The 16,122-nt window shown below is 46.3% G+C and overlaps 1 protein-coding gene across 1 annotated transcript; it reads right to left on the reverse strand.

Moving 5' to 3' along the window:
- Nucleotides 1-11,417: 11,417 nt before the first annotated feature.
- Nucleotides 11,418-14,945, reverse strand: LOC140583144 (THAP domain-containing protein 6-like). Its single transcript, XM_072707782.1, has 6 exons — nt 14,930-14,945; nt 13,534-13,715; nt 13,280-13,387; nt 12,816-13,026; nt 12,537-12,690; nt 11,418-12,295 (listed from the first exon to the last, which is right to left on the reverse strand). Exons 1-6 carry the CDS (start codon nt 14,943-14,945, stop codon nt 12,175-12,177), a joined length of 792 nt encoding a protein of 263 aa, XP_072563883.1. The 3' UTR covers nt 11,418-12,174.
- Nucleotides 14,946-16,122: the final 1,177 nt, after the last annotated feature.

The raw sequence follows: 16,122 nt of genomic DNA on the forward strand, positions 1-16,122 counted from the left end.
TATTTAAGCTGCACCTAGACCAATAAACAAGTGATTGAGTGTCCTCACCGCATTCAGTGTCCAAGTGGTGTTTATTCCGTCCAAGTTTATGGAAATGGTTTAGTCGGTATCAGGTCAAGCTCTGTTCAACAGGTTATGGGCCCAGAATCGCTGAAGTTTGCACAGATACAGTGTGAGTAGCCACCGCAAGACATTTTTGTTTGCGCGTTTGGAGTGCCAGCACCATGAGCGAACGGACAAGTTCACGGTGGTCTCGTCTTGTGTTCGACGGAGAAGTTTTTGGGCCATCTGCAGTTACAGAAATTGAAGGACACAATTTTGAATGGACCCATCGAGGGTGCAAATGTAGATGCATTGGCTGAGGATGCAGCAAAGAATGCTGAAGCATATGCTGAACTGATCCAATTCCTCGATGATAAAAGTTTGTCCCTGGTCATGCGAGAGGCTGCAGATGACGGGCGAGGAGCACTCAGGATTTTGCGGGACTATTATGCTGGCAAGGGTAAGCCCCGCATTGTGAGTCTTTACACAGAACTGACTTCCCTGCGAAAGTTGAGTAGTGAGAGTGTGACTGACTATGTCATACGTGCTGAGACCTCAATCACAGCGCTGAGGAATGCTGGAGAGGTCTTGAGTGATGGACTATTGGTTGCAATGGTTTTGAAGGGGCTGCCAGAATCATTCAAGCCTTTTTCCATTTTTGTCACTCAAAGAGATGAGACTCTCTCTTTTGCGGATTTTAAGACAAAATTGCGGAGTTATGAGAACACTGAAGGTATGCGCACAGCTGTGGCCGAAGACAACGTCATGGGAGCCCGGGCACATCCAAGGAAGATCAGTGCCCCGGCAGGTGCAAGGGTGCAGGGCACTGAGAGCGGGAACATTGAGTGTTTCCGTTGTGGCCAGAGAGGACACAAGGCAAGACAGTGCCAGCATGGTCAACAGTGGTACAGCCACGGCAAGAGTACCACATGGCGAGGAGGACGGAAACCGAAGCGGCAGGATAACGCACGTGGGGTGTACGAGGAGACAGACAACACCTTCGCCTTCAAGCTGGTGACTAGTGATCGTCAGCCAGGGAGCGGAGTCACCAGAAAGGGGCTGATGGTGGACACCGGTGCGACATCGCATATCATCACCGACCTGGCCAAGTTCAAGAGCTTCGACGACCAATTCCAGGCCGAGACGCACTGTGTGGAGCTAGCCGACGGCACGAGGTGCAAGGGGGTCGCGGAGCGCAGAGGAGAAGCAGTGGTGTGTCTGGTCGACAGCAGGGGGCGGTACCTCAGTGCCACATTGAAGCAGGCACTGTACATCCCCTCCTATCCCCAAGACATCTTCTCCGTGAAAGCTGCAACTTCCAGTGGGGCAACAGTGACCTTCAAGGAGGGTGAAGACGTCCTGCAGTACAAAGATGGTACACGTTTTCTCATTCATGAACATAACAGACTGTTCTATTTGCCTACTGTGTCAGTAAACAATGACTGTAATGATCAATGTATGAGTTGCCATGATATTCAGACGTGGCATGAGATTTTGGGACACTGCAATTTTGATGATATTCAGAAGTTAGAGAAGGTTGTGGATGGTATGTCAATCAAGGGTAAAGCATCCAAGTCTATGCAATGTGAAGTGTGTGTTCAAGGTAAATTCACTCAGAGCAGGAATAGGAAACCTGATGTAAGGGCTAAGTCAGCATTAGAGTTGGTACACACTGACTTGGCAGGCCCTATTGACCCAGAGTCCAGAGAAGGGTATAGGTATGCACTTTCCTTTACTGATGACTACTCAAGTGCAGTGTTTGTGTACTTTCTGAAGCACAAAAGTTACACAGTGGAAGCCACAGAGAGGTTCCTAGCTGATACAGCCCCATATGGAAAAGTTATATGTATCAGGTCTGACAATGGTACTGAGTTTACTGGACAGGGTTATCAAGCACTAATTCGCAGGAACAGAATCAGACATGAGACATCAGCACCATACTCACCACACCAGAATGGCACTGCTGAGCGTAACTGGAGAACCCTTTTTGATATGGCTAGATGTATGCTCTTGGAAAGCAAGTTACCCAAGGAGCTATGGCCGTATGCAGTCCAGACAGCAGCAGTAGTGAGGAATAGATGTTTCAACAACCGCACCAGACAGACACCTTACTTTGTGCTGACAGGAAGGAGACCTAATGTGTCTAGGATGCAGATGTTTGGTACTGTGTGTTATGCCTATAGACAGGACAGGAAGAAGCTAGACCCAAGGTCTGAGAAAGGCATCTTTGTTGGGTATGATAAGAACAGTCCAGCCTATATGGTCTACTATCCTGACAGTAGGAAGGTGATGAAACACAGACTGGTGAGGTTTATGTCCAATGTTGAGGGACAGGAGACTGATGACATGTCTGATGAGGATGATGTTGGTATGCAGTATGGCACAACTAGACCTGACCCTGACAAACCCAAGCAGTGTGACATTCCAGAGACTAGGCTAGGCCCAAGTCAGGTAAGCCTACAGCCAGCTGAGGTCAAGCAAGAACCATATTCTCCACGGAGATACCCTGGTAGAGAGAGAAGACGACCAGACTTCTATGGGGTGGAGAGTGATCAGGCGCAGATCAACATTGATTATTGCTATAAGATGGTTTCAAATGTACCTCAGACTTTCAGAGAAGCTGTGACTTCATCCGACTCAATAGAGTGGGTAAATGCAATGGATGAGGAGATGAAATCACTGAGGGATAACAACACATTTACTCTGACCACCCTACCTAAGGGCAAGAAAGTAGTGGGGGGTAGATGGGTGTATTCTATCAAAAGCAATGCTGACGGATCTAACAAGTACAAGGCCCGCTATGTCGCCAAGGGGTATAGTCAGGAGATGGGAATAGATTATGGCGAAACCTTTTCTGCTACTGCCAACCTTACTAGTGTGAGAGTGTTAATGCAGAAAGCTGCTCAGGAGGATTTGATCCTCCATCAGATGGATGTTAAAACTGCCTACCTACACGCACCGATTGATTATGAGATTTACATAGAACAGCCAGAGGGGTATGATGTAAAATCTCAAACAAATGAGAAAATGGTGTGTAAGCTGGAGAAATCATTGTATGGGCTAAAGCAATCAGGTCGAAACTGGAATAAAATGTTACATGACTGTCTGTGCGAAAACATTTTTGTACAGAACCCAGCTGATCATTGTGTTTACGTGAGAGAAACTGAACATGAGAAAGTGATAATATTGATATGGGTTGATGACTTGGTTATTGCTGCCAGTGATGAGAGAGCTTTAAAAGCTGTCAAAGAGATGCTTACTGGGATATTTCTGATGAAGGATTTGGGTAGACTGAAGAATTTTCTAGGTATCACTTTTGACCAGTGTGATGGGGGTGTGACTATGTCACAGCAGAGTTATGTTGGTAAACTGCTGGAAAGGTTTGACATGCAAGATTGTAAACCCAGGTCGACACCTTGTGAACCAAAGTTAAATTACACTGACGGTGATGAAAAGCTGAGTGATCCCAGGAAATACAGAGGCAGTAGGTAGCCTAATCTACCTAACCTCATGCACTAGACCTGATCTGAGTTATGTTGTTAGTAAATTGTCACAGTATTTCAGTGAGCCAACAGAAGAGCAGTGGACAACTGTAAAGCATGTACTGAAATATCTGAAAGGCACAAATGACAAGATGCTCTGTTACAGGAAATGTGATGAAGGGTTAAGGTTGGTGGCTTATAGTGATGCTGATTGGGCAGGTGATGCAAATGACCGACGTAGTACATCTGGTTATTGTATTAGCCTATGTATGAATGGTCCTCTGATTTCCTGGAAGACCAAAAAGCAGCCAAATGTAGCATTGTCAACATGTGAAGCTGAGTACATGGCATTGGCTGCCACTACACAAGAGTGTTTGTACTTGACTCAACTGCTAGCACATCTTGATTGTTATCAATATGATGTACCTATGATCTATGAAGACAACCAAGGTACAATTGCATTGGCAAAAAATCCTGTTAGCAGACAGAGATGTAAGCATATTGATATCAAATATCACTTTGTAAGATCAACTGTAAACAATGGTGAAGTGTCTTTGGAGTATTGCCCAACAGATCAGATGGTAGCTGACCTAATGACTAAACCAGCTACAAAAGTGAAGCTGCTTACCTTTTTTTATGTTCCTGTTTGGGTTATAGCCAAGCTAAGATGCAATGCAGTTGGTTTCCATGATGTTTCTTTGTTTTTCCTATGATTGTGAATAATGTGTGAGCAAGTGGGGGTGTTAATTGATTGATTGGCTAATGGGTGTGCTCCCAATTATTGTGAATCACTCTCAGGTGTGTTTGTCATGTGACCATGCCATGTGATTTCCTATTTAAGCTGCACCTAGACCAATAAACAAGTGATTGAGTGTCCTCACCGCATTCAGTGTCCAAGTGGTGTTTATTCCGTCCAAGTTTATGGAAATGGTTTAGTCGGTATCAGGTCAAGCTCTGTGTGTCCCCCCTCCCCAATGCTACAGGCCCCCCACCTGGTGTATGACATAGAAGGACAAGAGTTCAGCAGACTTCAGGACTCCGCTAATGATCAAGAGTAGTTGGCGGAGTTGGAACTGGGGGACCTTTCGAGGTTGACTGGGGGGGCAGTAAGATTGTATTGTTTTTAAATAGCTGGTTTCTAACATCTTGTTGGAAGGTAGAGAGGATGTCAGCTCAGGGCATTTTTGCCATTTTATTCGTTCCTTTAAACTTGCTGACGGTTTTAAAACATGAAACCCCGACATGCCGGGCATCACCTGGCATAATAGTCGCAGAGCTAGCAGTCACATTGACTACATTTTAGCTTCACCCCCCATTGTTTTTAAAAAGGTGTCCCTCTCCCCACAGTGGCCCACTGACCACTTGGCAGTGGAGGCCACTGTCTCCATAGACGCCCCTGTATATGGGGGCGGCTATTGGAAAATGAACCTGCAGATCCCGGAGGAGAGCGATTTTAGGCACCTTTTTTTAGATCACTTCTCCGAGTGGCAGAAGGACAAACCTACCTTCCCCTCCGTGGCCGAATGGTGGAAGAGTGTGAAGGACAGGATTCTTCTCCATGCAGTACAGCAAGCAGCGCAGGATGGAGAAGTTGTTCTCCATTTTGAAGCAGGAGAGAAGGTTGCAGGATGAGTTCCTTAAATCAACATTTAAACATTTCCTCTTGATTTTCTCCCACTCCAGAAAATAATATTAGAGAGGAAAGAGAAATAATGAAAGGATTGACCTGTACACTTTATAACTCTCCTCACCTGATTCTGTTCTACTTTAAGAAAATGCAATGATTGTAGACAATTTAAGTTAATGTTTTGATGATTTATTACTCCACTCAGGAACATTATTCTTCATACGGAGGCCTGGATCGGTCTGATAGACAGAGAACGTGAAGGAACCTGGAAATGGGTGGATGGGACACCACTGACCACAAGGTAAGAGAGGTTATATATGTAACATCATTATAGACACAGAGAAGGAGATGCAATGATGCTCATGCAGCAGAGTTGTAGTATGCTTCTCCTATTCATTTTGTATTTACATTTATTTATTTAGTAGATGTCTTATTTAAAGTGACATACAGCTGAGAAAGCAGGGTCGGCCAGTCTTCATATTAATTACGGTTAAGGGTCTTGCTGAAAGGACCCAACAGTGAAATCACTAGGCCTAACCCACAGAGTCACAACGCACCCCCTTAACATGACCAAAATAACGATAAGCAGCAGTAAATCCCTCATTAACTAACACAAATATGCAACTGCTATTGCTAATTTCCTTGAGCAGACAGGTTTTGTGCTTATTTAATAACGTGTGTGTGGTCTTTGGTAAAATGATGAATCACCTTTGTTTGATGATAATGATTATGATTGTTATTAATGTTGTGTATTCTTGTTTGTTGTTCAGTTACTGGAGGGAGGGAGAACCTAATGACATTAATGATGAGGACTGTGCATATAACATGACAGGAACAAACCCCCGATTGAAGGCAAATCTACACACACATGCACATGCATTTCCATGTATGTAACAGTTCAATTACCCTGTAAACAGTCAGAAGAGTTTGCAAACTACCCCAATGTTTTTGATATAACTCACTTTAGGTTAATAATGGAATAAAATTGATTTGCTGTAAGATTTCCTTTGTGAGTGTGAGAGTCTGAAAGCGAGTGTCATGCCAGATGTGTGAGAGCAGGCAACCCTGAAAATGCCATAATTAGCTCTACACTTATTAATTTCTCTTTTTCTACATTTCTGTTTTTATCCACATATTTGTTTATTTCTGCATTCTGACATTTTATCACTTATTTATTCCTGTGTATGGATATATATATATAGAATTTTATGTGATTTCTATTTCTTAACATGTAAAAAATACATTTCCACATATGAAGAAAATCCACAACTAAACTAAATTTCATGCATTTTTTTCTTTAAGAGATCATTTGAGAAGCTAAACCCAGTTGAATACACAAATCTTTAGCAACATTAAGTGTTAAGTAATAAAGTAAATCCTTGGCCCAACTAATGGCAACCCTGAAAATGCCATAATTAGCTCTACACTTATTAATTTCTCTTTTTCTACATTTCTGTTTTTATCCACATATTTGTTTATTTCTGCATTCTGACATTTTATCACTTATTTATTCCTGTGTATGGATATATATATATATATAGAATTTTATGTGATTTCTATTTCTTAACATGTAAAAAATACATTTCCACATATGAAGAAAATCCACAACTAAACTAAATTTCATGCATTTTTTTCTTTAAGAGATCATTTGAGAAGCTAAACCCAGTTGAATACACAAATCTTTAGCAACATTAAGTGTTAAGTAATAAAGTAAATCCTTGGCCCAACTAATTACAAACAAAACATGGGTGTGTAGCCTTATGCAAACCAACTTAAAAGAAGTTGGTTTGTTTTATTTTAATATAAATGTACTTTATATTTTTCACTGATCAAATAGAATCTTATGGTAATAACAGTGAACGTAAGGATCCCCACAATTTTTTTGTGATTCTGATGATTTTAGTAACGTGACACTTGAGCTATGGAGCACTAAACATAAGTATAATTAAATAAATGTGCAAATAAAGAAATATGTACATACATTTTGGGCTACGCTAATTCATTTATCTATTTTTCCATTTCTCCATTTACCTGAATACATTTTATTAATTTCTATCTCTATGTTAGTAAAGTGGGGGGTTCTAACACTCAGTGCAGAATTGGTTAAAGATATGGGATCATTTCAGCTAATGCCTTGGCTTGGTGTTCAGTGCACCAAAATGCAGCCACAAGTCTGACACACGGGCCCAAGACGGCATAGGCTTATATCTTTGTTGTGGAGGTTCAATGAATCAGCCTCGACATGCACTGCACTTAAAAAGAGAAGGAACAAAACAAAACAAAAAAACAGCAGACTGCAACAACATTAGAAGCAGAGAACAGAGCATCATATGAACTAATGATGCAGCATGCAGGAAAAGAAAACAGAGTAGGATTAGTAATGTAATACGAGTCAAAAGTTTAGACAATTATGCTTTATGGAGCTCTTTTTATGACTAAAACTACAACATAACACAGATGGGGTTATGAAGTAAACAAAATAAGTGTACACAAAGTTAAAGAAAAGGAATTCCTTCCAGTAGTCCTAAAAGAGTTCCTATATGTGTTGAGGACTTGTTGGCTGTTTTGAAACATACTTTGTTATAGTTAAAGTTAAATTTAAAAAAAAATAAATAAATTTAAATAAACACGAGTTGCACGCCTAAACTTTTGACTGGTACTGTATGAACATAAATGAAAGCATCAATAGCCATCTCTACAATATTCTTTGAATATTTTGGTCAAAAAAAAAAAAATCCATTTCTCCCGTGTCACACCCTGCTCCGTACGATCCCGATGTGTGCCACGCCCCCCTCATTACCTCGTGTTCAACCCTGATTGTGCTCGCCTGTGTCTTATTAAGTCTAGCTTGTCTTGTGTATTTAGTCCTCGTCTAAGTCAGTAGTCCCCAGTTCCGTCATTGTATTGTCTGTATTGTCTGTATTGTCATGTGCAGTGCTTTGTCCGTCCGTTTGCTTCAATTAAACCCCGTTTGTCCGTGTTGACGACTGCAACTTGCCTGATTTCCGGTTCGCCCGAACCCGATGCTGACAGAATGACGGAACTCCCCAACAATACGACGCGGGAGACCGAGCACCACCGGCTCGGTCTCCTGCAAGACTTCGTATATTGGCAAGCCCAGCCCGAGGTCCAGGAGGATCTGGTAGCCCTGGAGCTGGCCACCCGGGGCGCGAACCTCCTCGTGGAGGAACGCCCGCCCGGACAAGACTACCCACTGACGAGGGCGCGGAAATGCCTTCGTCGCTTGCAGCGCCGGCTCACCGAGAAAAGGGAGAAGCGGCAGGAAGAAACGCCATCGCTCTTCCTGGGAGCCTGCTCGCTTTTCCCTGCCTGGGAAGACACCGCTGCCGCCTACCCGCTCAGCCCTGCCGGTAAGCCTCGGTTTGCGGAGAAGCCACCTCCGCTGGAGGCTTGGTTCTATCGGCCGGAGCGCCTGGGTCTCGGCGGGATACGCGCCGTAAGGGACGCTATTCCCCGGGTCCCTACAGCCCTTAAAGGGGCAGCGCCAACGCACTCGGCGCCCCTCCTGCCGCCCGTGCTGAATCTACCGGCCGCACTGCCTGCTCCGGACCTGGCTGTTCCCGATCTGCCCGCGGCTGCGCTGCCTGCCGCCGCCACGGATCTGCTCTCAGCTGCTGATGCCGCCGATCTGCCCGCGGCGGCACTGCCTGCTGCTGATGCCGCCGCTCTGCCCGCGGCACCGCCTGCTGCTGATGCCGCCGCTCTGCCCGCGGCACCGCCTGCTGCTGATGCCGCTGCGATGCCAGCAGCTCCGCCTGTCCTGCCTGACCCGCTTGTCCTGCCTGCTGCAGCTGCCGCCGCTCTGCCCGCGGCACAGTCTGCTGCAGCTTCCGCCGCTTTGCCAGCGGACCCGCCTGTCCTGCCTGACCCGCTTGCCCTGCTTGTCCTGCCTGCTGCAGCTGCCGCCGCTCTGCCTGCGGCACCACCTGCTGCAGCTTCCGCCGCAATGCCAGCGGCACCACCTGACCCGCCTGTTCTGCCTGCAGTCCCTGCAGCTGGCCGCGTGCTGGCGGCGCCTGCTGCGGCGCCCCCTGCTGGCCAAATGGCTGCGGCACCCGCCGAGGTGCCCCCTGCTGGCCGCGTGCTGGCGGCGCCTGCTGCGGCGCCCCCTGCTGGCCAAATGGCTGCGGCACCCGCCGAGGTGCCCCCTGCTGGCTGCGTGATGGCGGCGCCCCCTGCTGGCTGCGTGATGGCGGCGCCCCCTGCTGGCCGCGTGATGGCGGCGCCCGTCCTGCCGGCACCTGAACTGCCCGTCCTGCCGGCACCTGAACTGCCCGTCCTGCCGGCACCTGAACTGCCCGTCTTGCCTGTCCTGCCGGCACCTGAATTGCCTGTATCGCTGGCTCCTGTACTGCCAGTCTCGCCTGTCCTGCTGGCTCCTGTACCGCCCGCCGTGGCGCTCCCTCCTGGTCGCGTGCTGGCGGCGCCCGCCAAGGCGTCCCCTGCTGACCGGACACCCGAGGCGCCTGCCCAAGCGACCCCTGCTGGTCGCACGCCTGCAGCTGCCTCCGCTCTGCCTGAGGTGCACGCCGCGGTTGCGCCCCCTGTTGGCCACGTGCTGGTGGTGCCTGCAGCTGCAGCTGAGGTCCCGGTGCCGCCTCCGCCTGCACCCAAGCCCACCGAGGCGCCCCCTGCTGGACTCATGCCCGCGGCCCTGCCTGAGGCCGCCTCTCCCGTCATGCCCGCGGCCCTGCCTGAGGCCGCCCCTCCAGTCCTGCCCGCGGCCCTGCCTGAGGCCGCCTCTCCCGTCCTGCCCGCGGCCCTGCCTGAGGCCGCCTCTCCCGTCTTGCCCGCGGCCCTGCCTGAAGCCGCCTCTCCTGTCCTGCCCGCGGCCCTGCCTGAGGCCCTGACTCCCTCGCCGTTACCCCGGCAAGGCCGACGCCCCCCAGGACCCCGCCTCTCCGTCTCCAGCAAGGGACGGGGACATAGGCGTAGGGCCCGGGTCCCGCCCGCCCTGCCCCCTGGCTCGCCCGTTCGGCCCCTGGCTGTGGCTCGGTGGCTGCCTGCGGGTCCTCCGGCTCGGGGTCGGCGGTCGCCGCCGGGTCCCCCCCTGGATCCTCGGTGCCGGTCCTCGGTCCCGCCTCCGGGTCCATGTCGGCCGCCTCCGGGCCCCCCTGCTCCGGCTGGGCGTCGGACGGCGCCTTCGCCGGCTCCGGCTGCGCCTCCGCCTGCCGCGGCTTCCCCCTTCTGCCTGCCTGCACCGGTGTTCCCTCCTGCTCCCTCCGTGTCCCCTTCGTCACTCCCTCGTCCCGTTCCCTTGGCCCCTGGGTGGTCCCCTTCAGCTCCCTTCTCCCTCCCGCCTGCGGCCCCTCCGGCCGCTGCCCGTCGCCCGCCTGGGCTTCCTCGTGCTCCCCTTGTTCCTCCTCCCTTTCCGTTCGTCCCGCCTGTCTCTCCTTCTGGTCCCTTTGTTCCTCCTTTTGGCACTCCTGGCCCTTTCGTGTCGCCTGTGGGTGTTCCCCCTGTGTCTCCCTTCTTGCTCTGTCTGTCCGCCTTCCCTGTCCTCTGTCAGGTCCTGTCCTTCTTTTCGTCCCTGTTCTTGTTTTGCGTCTCCATCCTGTTCCCTGGTTTTGGTTGACGTTCTGTTTTGTCTTTCAGGTCCTGTTCCCCGGTTTCGTCCCGTCCGTCGCCTCCTCTCTGGCGCGCCCGGTGTGCGCGCCTTTGGGGGGGGGTTCTGTCACACCCTGCTCCGTACGATCCCGATGTGTGCCACGCCCCCCTCATTACCTCGTGTTCAACCCTGATTGTGCTCGCCTGTGTCTTATTAAGTCTAGCTTGTCTTGTGTATTTAGTCCTCGTCTAAGTCAGTAGTCCCCAGTTCCGTCATTGTATTGTCTGTATTGTCTGTATTGTCATGTGCAGTGCTTTGTCCGTCCGTTTGCTTCAATTAAACCCCGTTTGTCCGTGTTGACGACTGCAACTTGCCTGATTTCCGGTTCGCCCGAACCCGATGCTGACATCCTGGCCTTGAAATAACATCATATGAACTTGATGTCATGAACTTATGAACTCCTCATGAAAAGAAAAGCTTCACTATTTCCTAAAACCTAAATCAATGAAGGGGTGTGCCATCTTTCATCACCAAACTCATCAAGTAGTTCCTGCCTCACAACAAAAACTCTACTCTCTCTGCCCAATTCAAACAGCTCAGTGGAGTTTTGAAACCTTTGGCATGGGGATTGCAACTGTTCATGATGTCAAAGAGCCTGTCAATCATCTAAAGGCAAATATATGTATTATAACAGGAGGAATCTGAATCATTAGCATAAATAACATGTTTCCATGTATCATTAGCTAATTACTAAAATATAGCATCAATGTTTTTCACTATTTGCTTCATGGTTATTAAACTTTGCATGTAACATTACCTCAATGAATTCGGCTGTTGCTTCACAGTGTTGAAACTGTGAATAGCCGAGGTCCCTCAATGTGCGCTGAGCTACTGTCACAGAGCGACTCAGTGTTTGTGCAGCCACGGACACCTTCATTTTCTGTGAATCAAAATTCACATGCTTGTCTGTGATTTTGTTGGCAGCATGCAGCCCTTCTTTTGCTTGGACATCATTCAGATTAACTATGTATGTCCAGTTGATCTGGCTAGTGGTGCTGCTTATTGGGCTGCAACATATTTCGTGGCAAGTTCAAGATGTGGCAAGGATCCATCGTCACAAACACCTTTGCACCAGTCACTGGATGTGCAAAAAAAGTTTTTAACGGTTCACCAGGGTTGACCTTCAGCCGGCATCCAAGCTGGTTACACATGCTGACATTGGAGGCATGTCCATCCATTGTAACAGACACCACTGTCATCCCATACTCATGCAGTTCCTCCAATGCATGAACGAGTAGCACCTTCTGTGTCTCTGGCAACAGGGAGTTGATCAGGTAGTATGCAGTTGGAGCCTTCCAATGGCCTTATAGGCCAACCACCATAAAAACAAGAGCCTGTGTGGCCACATCCGTTTCATTCACTCCATCCCCCATATCCACAAAGCCAGACATTTCCTAGGTATGTGGATCATATTGGACATGTTTTTTGATGGTCATGGCATCCAATAGAAGACTCACGCGTCTATATTTAGCCGGATCTTCATCATGTTGAGTCCAGGGTTGGCATCTAAAAGAACTTGGTATAATGAAAAAATCCAGTTTAATCCAAATGCCCAATTCAGGATTTTTTCGACCAATTAATAATCACTGTGGGCGATAACCATAAGCAACAATTTGATCACATGATGAGGATTCACTTAAAATTTATTATGCATCATTATTTATTTATGGTATTGATTAACTACACCACCTTTTACATGTCATGATTAAGGGATAAAAATAAAAGCTTAGAAAGAATACATCAAATGGATGAATACCTTTGCAATGTATGTGGATGTGGGAAATTAAGATGGAGAGACTCTCTGAGATAATTGTAGGCTTTGGGACCATGTAGGTGGAGACTGAGGGCAATCTCTTTCTGATCTTTTGTATACTCATGGCTCTGTTTGGACAGGAGATGCACTGGAAGAGCTAAAATTCAGTTAGCACACACAAATTAGAAACTCCCTTTGAAATAATAATTAGGATGGCTTTTGGAATTTTACCCTTAAGTACAAAAGCACTTTCTCCATATTTGTATTTTATTTCTATTCTACCTGAGTATAAATCCAGCCTCTCTTTCAGCCCTTCAATAATGAGGTTCTTCTCCCTCAAATTTTGCAGAAGACCACATACTCTGTTCTTTGCTCTCCGTTCTCGATCCTTAGCCTTTCTCTTTTCTCTTTCCATGCTCTCCACCCTAGAAAAGATTTCATTGAGTCTAGTCCTTAGATTTTCAAGAGATGTAGGCAGCGCGTAGGAATGGTCCTAGTAGACACAAGGAGTCAAGTTTATATCACATCAGTCAATTCATAGTTAGTATAACGTGCTGTCTGCTGGTCTGTATTTGTAATCACGTCACCCCGCAATTCCACTGTGAGCACTGCATGCGTGCGTGTATCTGATTTAACAGCAGCATGTTTCAATGTGTATGCATGTGTATGCATTAGTTTATCTGAAAAGCATGACAGGGGGTAGGGTTTTGTGTCAAAAGAGGTTTGAAAAGGACCTTAGTACTCACAACACTAGGATCAGGCAGAGCTTCAGTCTCTTGGACAGGCAAAGAACAGTCTACTGACAGGTTCTCCTGTGCCCTCACTGAAGTCAGTGTGGTCCTGGTTGCCATGGGCTAATTTGAAAGAAAATAAAATGCTTAAAAACATTAACAGAGTTAGATATGTCACAGCCTAATGCTATGGAATACATGACTGATTCCTTTAAAAAAAAATACTTTTCACTGACTATCTAATCCTTATAGCCTAACTACACACCTACCCTTTGGAGATGAGTTGGAAACCTGAACACAGAGGGAAGAGCTCCATCTCTGATTCTCACAGTCTGACCTGTCCTGTCAAAATCCTCCTGTCTAAAGTGCTCATGGCAGAGCCTGGATGCATCATTGGCGCTAAAACCTTCACGCCTAAGGGCTACCTCCCACTGCTTCCTGAGGTGGATTTCTTAGGGAAACCTTCAAAGTTTGAGAAATGATTGATGATTGATTAGGAAATAGAATGTACATATTATCCAAAGATAAAACTAAATGAAAACCGAAGAAACAGTGCTCAGTATTTACTTGCAGTGGTACTCCAAAAAGCAGTTTCTCCCCTCTGAAAAGCGGAGATGGAGATTGCACTTCCCTTTGGTATTAATAAAGTTCTTTGAATCTTGAATCTTGAAAAATCAATTTCAGTGTAGGATTTGGAGGCTTTGTTTCAGCATTGCATCTTTTGCACTGGTTCTGGGATCAAAGAGCCGAACCACTAATGGGACACAGGTGAAGTAACAAATGAGCAACACAACACAATAGATGATGAAGTGATGGAAATGCTCAGGTGTAATATCTTGTGTGTTTACAGAGATATATATTTCATATGATAATGTGTATGGTCAGAAATCATGAGTAAGTTGTGATTTGTGTTTTTTAGACACATTTTTCGCTAGCACAACTCCTTAGATGGCTGGACATTTTCCTGTCCTCAGATGTGGAAGCACACAGATGACTTCAATTGTGGGGTGTTGGTATGCACGGTATGTTTAAACAGTTTTTTTTTTGTTGTATTTTGGTAATATTGCAAAAACCTACTAAGCTGTAGCTTTTTAACAGTTGGCTGAGATAGATGTTAAGGAAACAAGAATGTCACCTGAGGTACTTCAACTTGGACAGCTGTGTCATCTTTGAATATATCACGCATCATGTCTGGTAAAAGATATTTCACCTGAGGTATGCAGTGATGGCTTTTATTTTATAGCCATTATATTTCCTTTGACAAACTGTGTCTTCAACCATCCAAAAAGAGGAAAACAAACTGAATATTCTGGAAGTCACTGCCTTACAAAAGGCATTTATCTTATCAATTAATTGGTTTTCCATTATTTCTAATGGGGAAAATTCGATCACAATTCGAACTTTTTAGGATTCGATCCGGGGTACTGAAGGGATTAAATTCGAGGTCTGAGGTACCACTGTGTGTGTGTGTGTGTGTATATATATATATATATAAACTGGACAGGTCAAAGCTCATTTGCTTTAGAGGTCATGGTTCCAGAAGTAAGGTTATGTCTTTATGTATTGGTTTTTATTACTGAAATCTAAACCAGATGAAAATGGTGGACGTATCCTGTAATTACGCTAAGTGCACGGTAACGTTTACAATGATAATTTAATAGTTACGACCTGGAACAATCATGCCAACTTAGAGTGTAACACGTTTAAACCATAGTATGTTAACCTATGCTCGAATTCTGAAATAGGATTAATATTGATGTGCACATTGATAAATAAATTTCGTTTTGTTTTGTAACCAAGTCCATGTTAACTTTATGATCGCTCAGAAAATGTTGAATGCTAAGGCGCCAAAGAACAAATATTGTGCACGAGTATATTTGCACTTAATTCTTAAACACTGGAAAAGCAATATAAGGAAATCATGGGTGGATACACTGTACAATGTATTGGTGGTTGTCAGTCAGTTTAGGGAAATTAATGTGGAATAGGTCACTATAAAATAAAAGATCCACTCCCCACGCACGTTATATAGGGTACGATATAAGTGCAGCTTCACTAAGCACATCAAACTGCAGTCTGCCCAGGTGAACACACAGTTCTCAGTCAATTATCTTCATTGTGGGAAGGTATGAAAGAACTTCTAAACTACCACGGAAGATTGTCCTTTTATCCTGAAGGATCACTTTGTTGACATCAAGACCCGTTGCGAAATGGCGCCAGTACGCGGAGCTTTATATGGTTGTCTGTGGAGGTAAAGATGTAAGGTCGACGGGCTGAAATATTAACGTGTGAATTATTACCATCTTTTTAAGTCCGCATTCGCGTGCATTGCCTAACATTGCCAGTCTGCAGGCGTGAAACAATCTGCTTCTAGACGAAAGGACGCTTCGGCCATGACGGCCTTCCATAAGCTCCGACCCCGATGACGTATTTTTCCCGTCTACGTTGCAGTGAGGTTGTTAACATAACATATGTTCTAGAACCCGGGCAGACGATTCTCATTTCCTTTTAGTAGTTCCTGGAGGAAGCAGCAAGTGATAGCGATGGCCAGTTTATTTCGCTATTTCCAGCCGCGCCATTTGCTCTGCGCAACCGGAGTGGTGCTTGCGGCAGCCGGTACAGCGTACCTTGTGCGGCGACTCAGTAAAAGGGTGGAGCTACAGGAAGGTACCTTGATACTTATAGTCTATATGTGTAATATACAGTGGTACCTCGGTTCTCGAACTTAATCCGTTCCGGACTCCGGATCGAATCCTAAAAAGTTCGAGGTCTGATCGAATTTTTCTCATAAGAAATAATGGAAAACCAATTAATTGGTTCCCGCCCCCCCAAAATTACACCTAAATAAATTTTTTTTT

This window comes from Paramormyrops kingsleyae, chromosome 25 (genome assembly GCF_048594095.1).
Source record: "Paramormyrops kingsleyae isolate MSU_618 chromosome 25, PKINGS_0.4, whole genome shotgun sequence".
Taxonomy (NCBI): domain Eukaryota; kingdom Metazoa; phylum Chordata; class Actinopteri; order Osteoglossiformes; family Mormyridae; genus Paramormyrops; species Paramormyrops kingsleyae.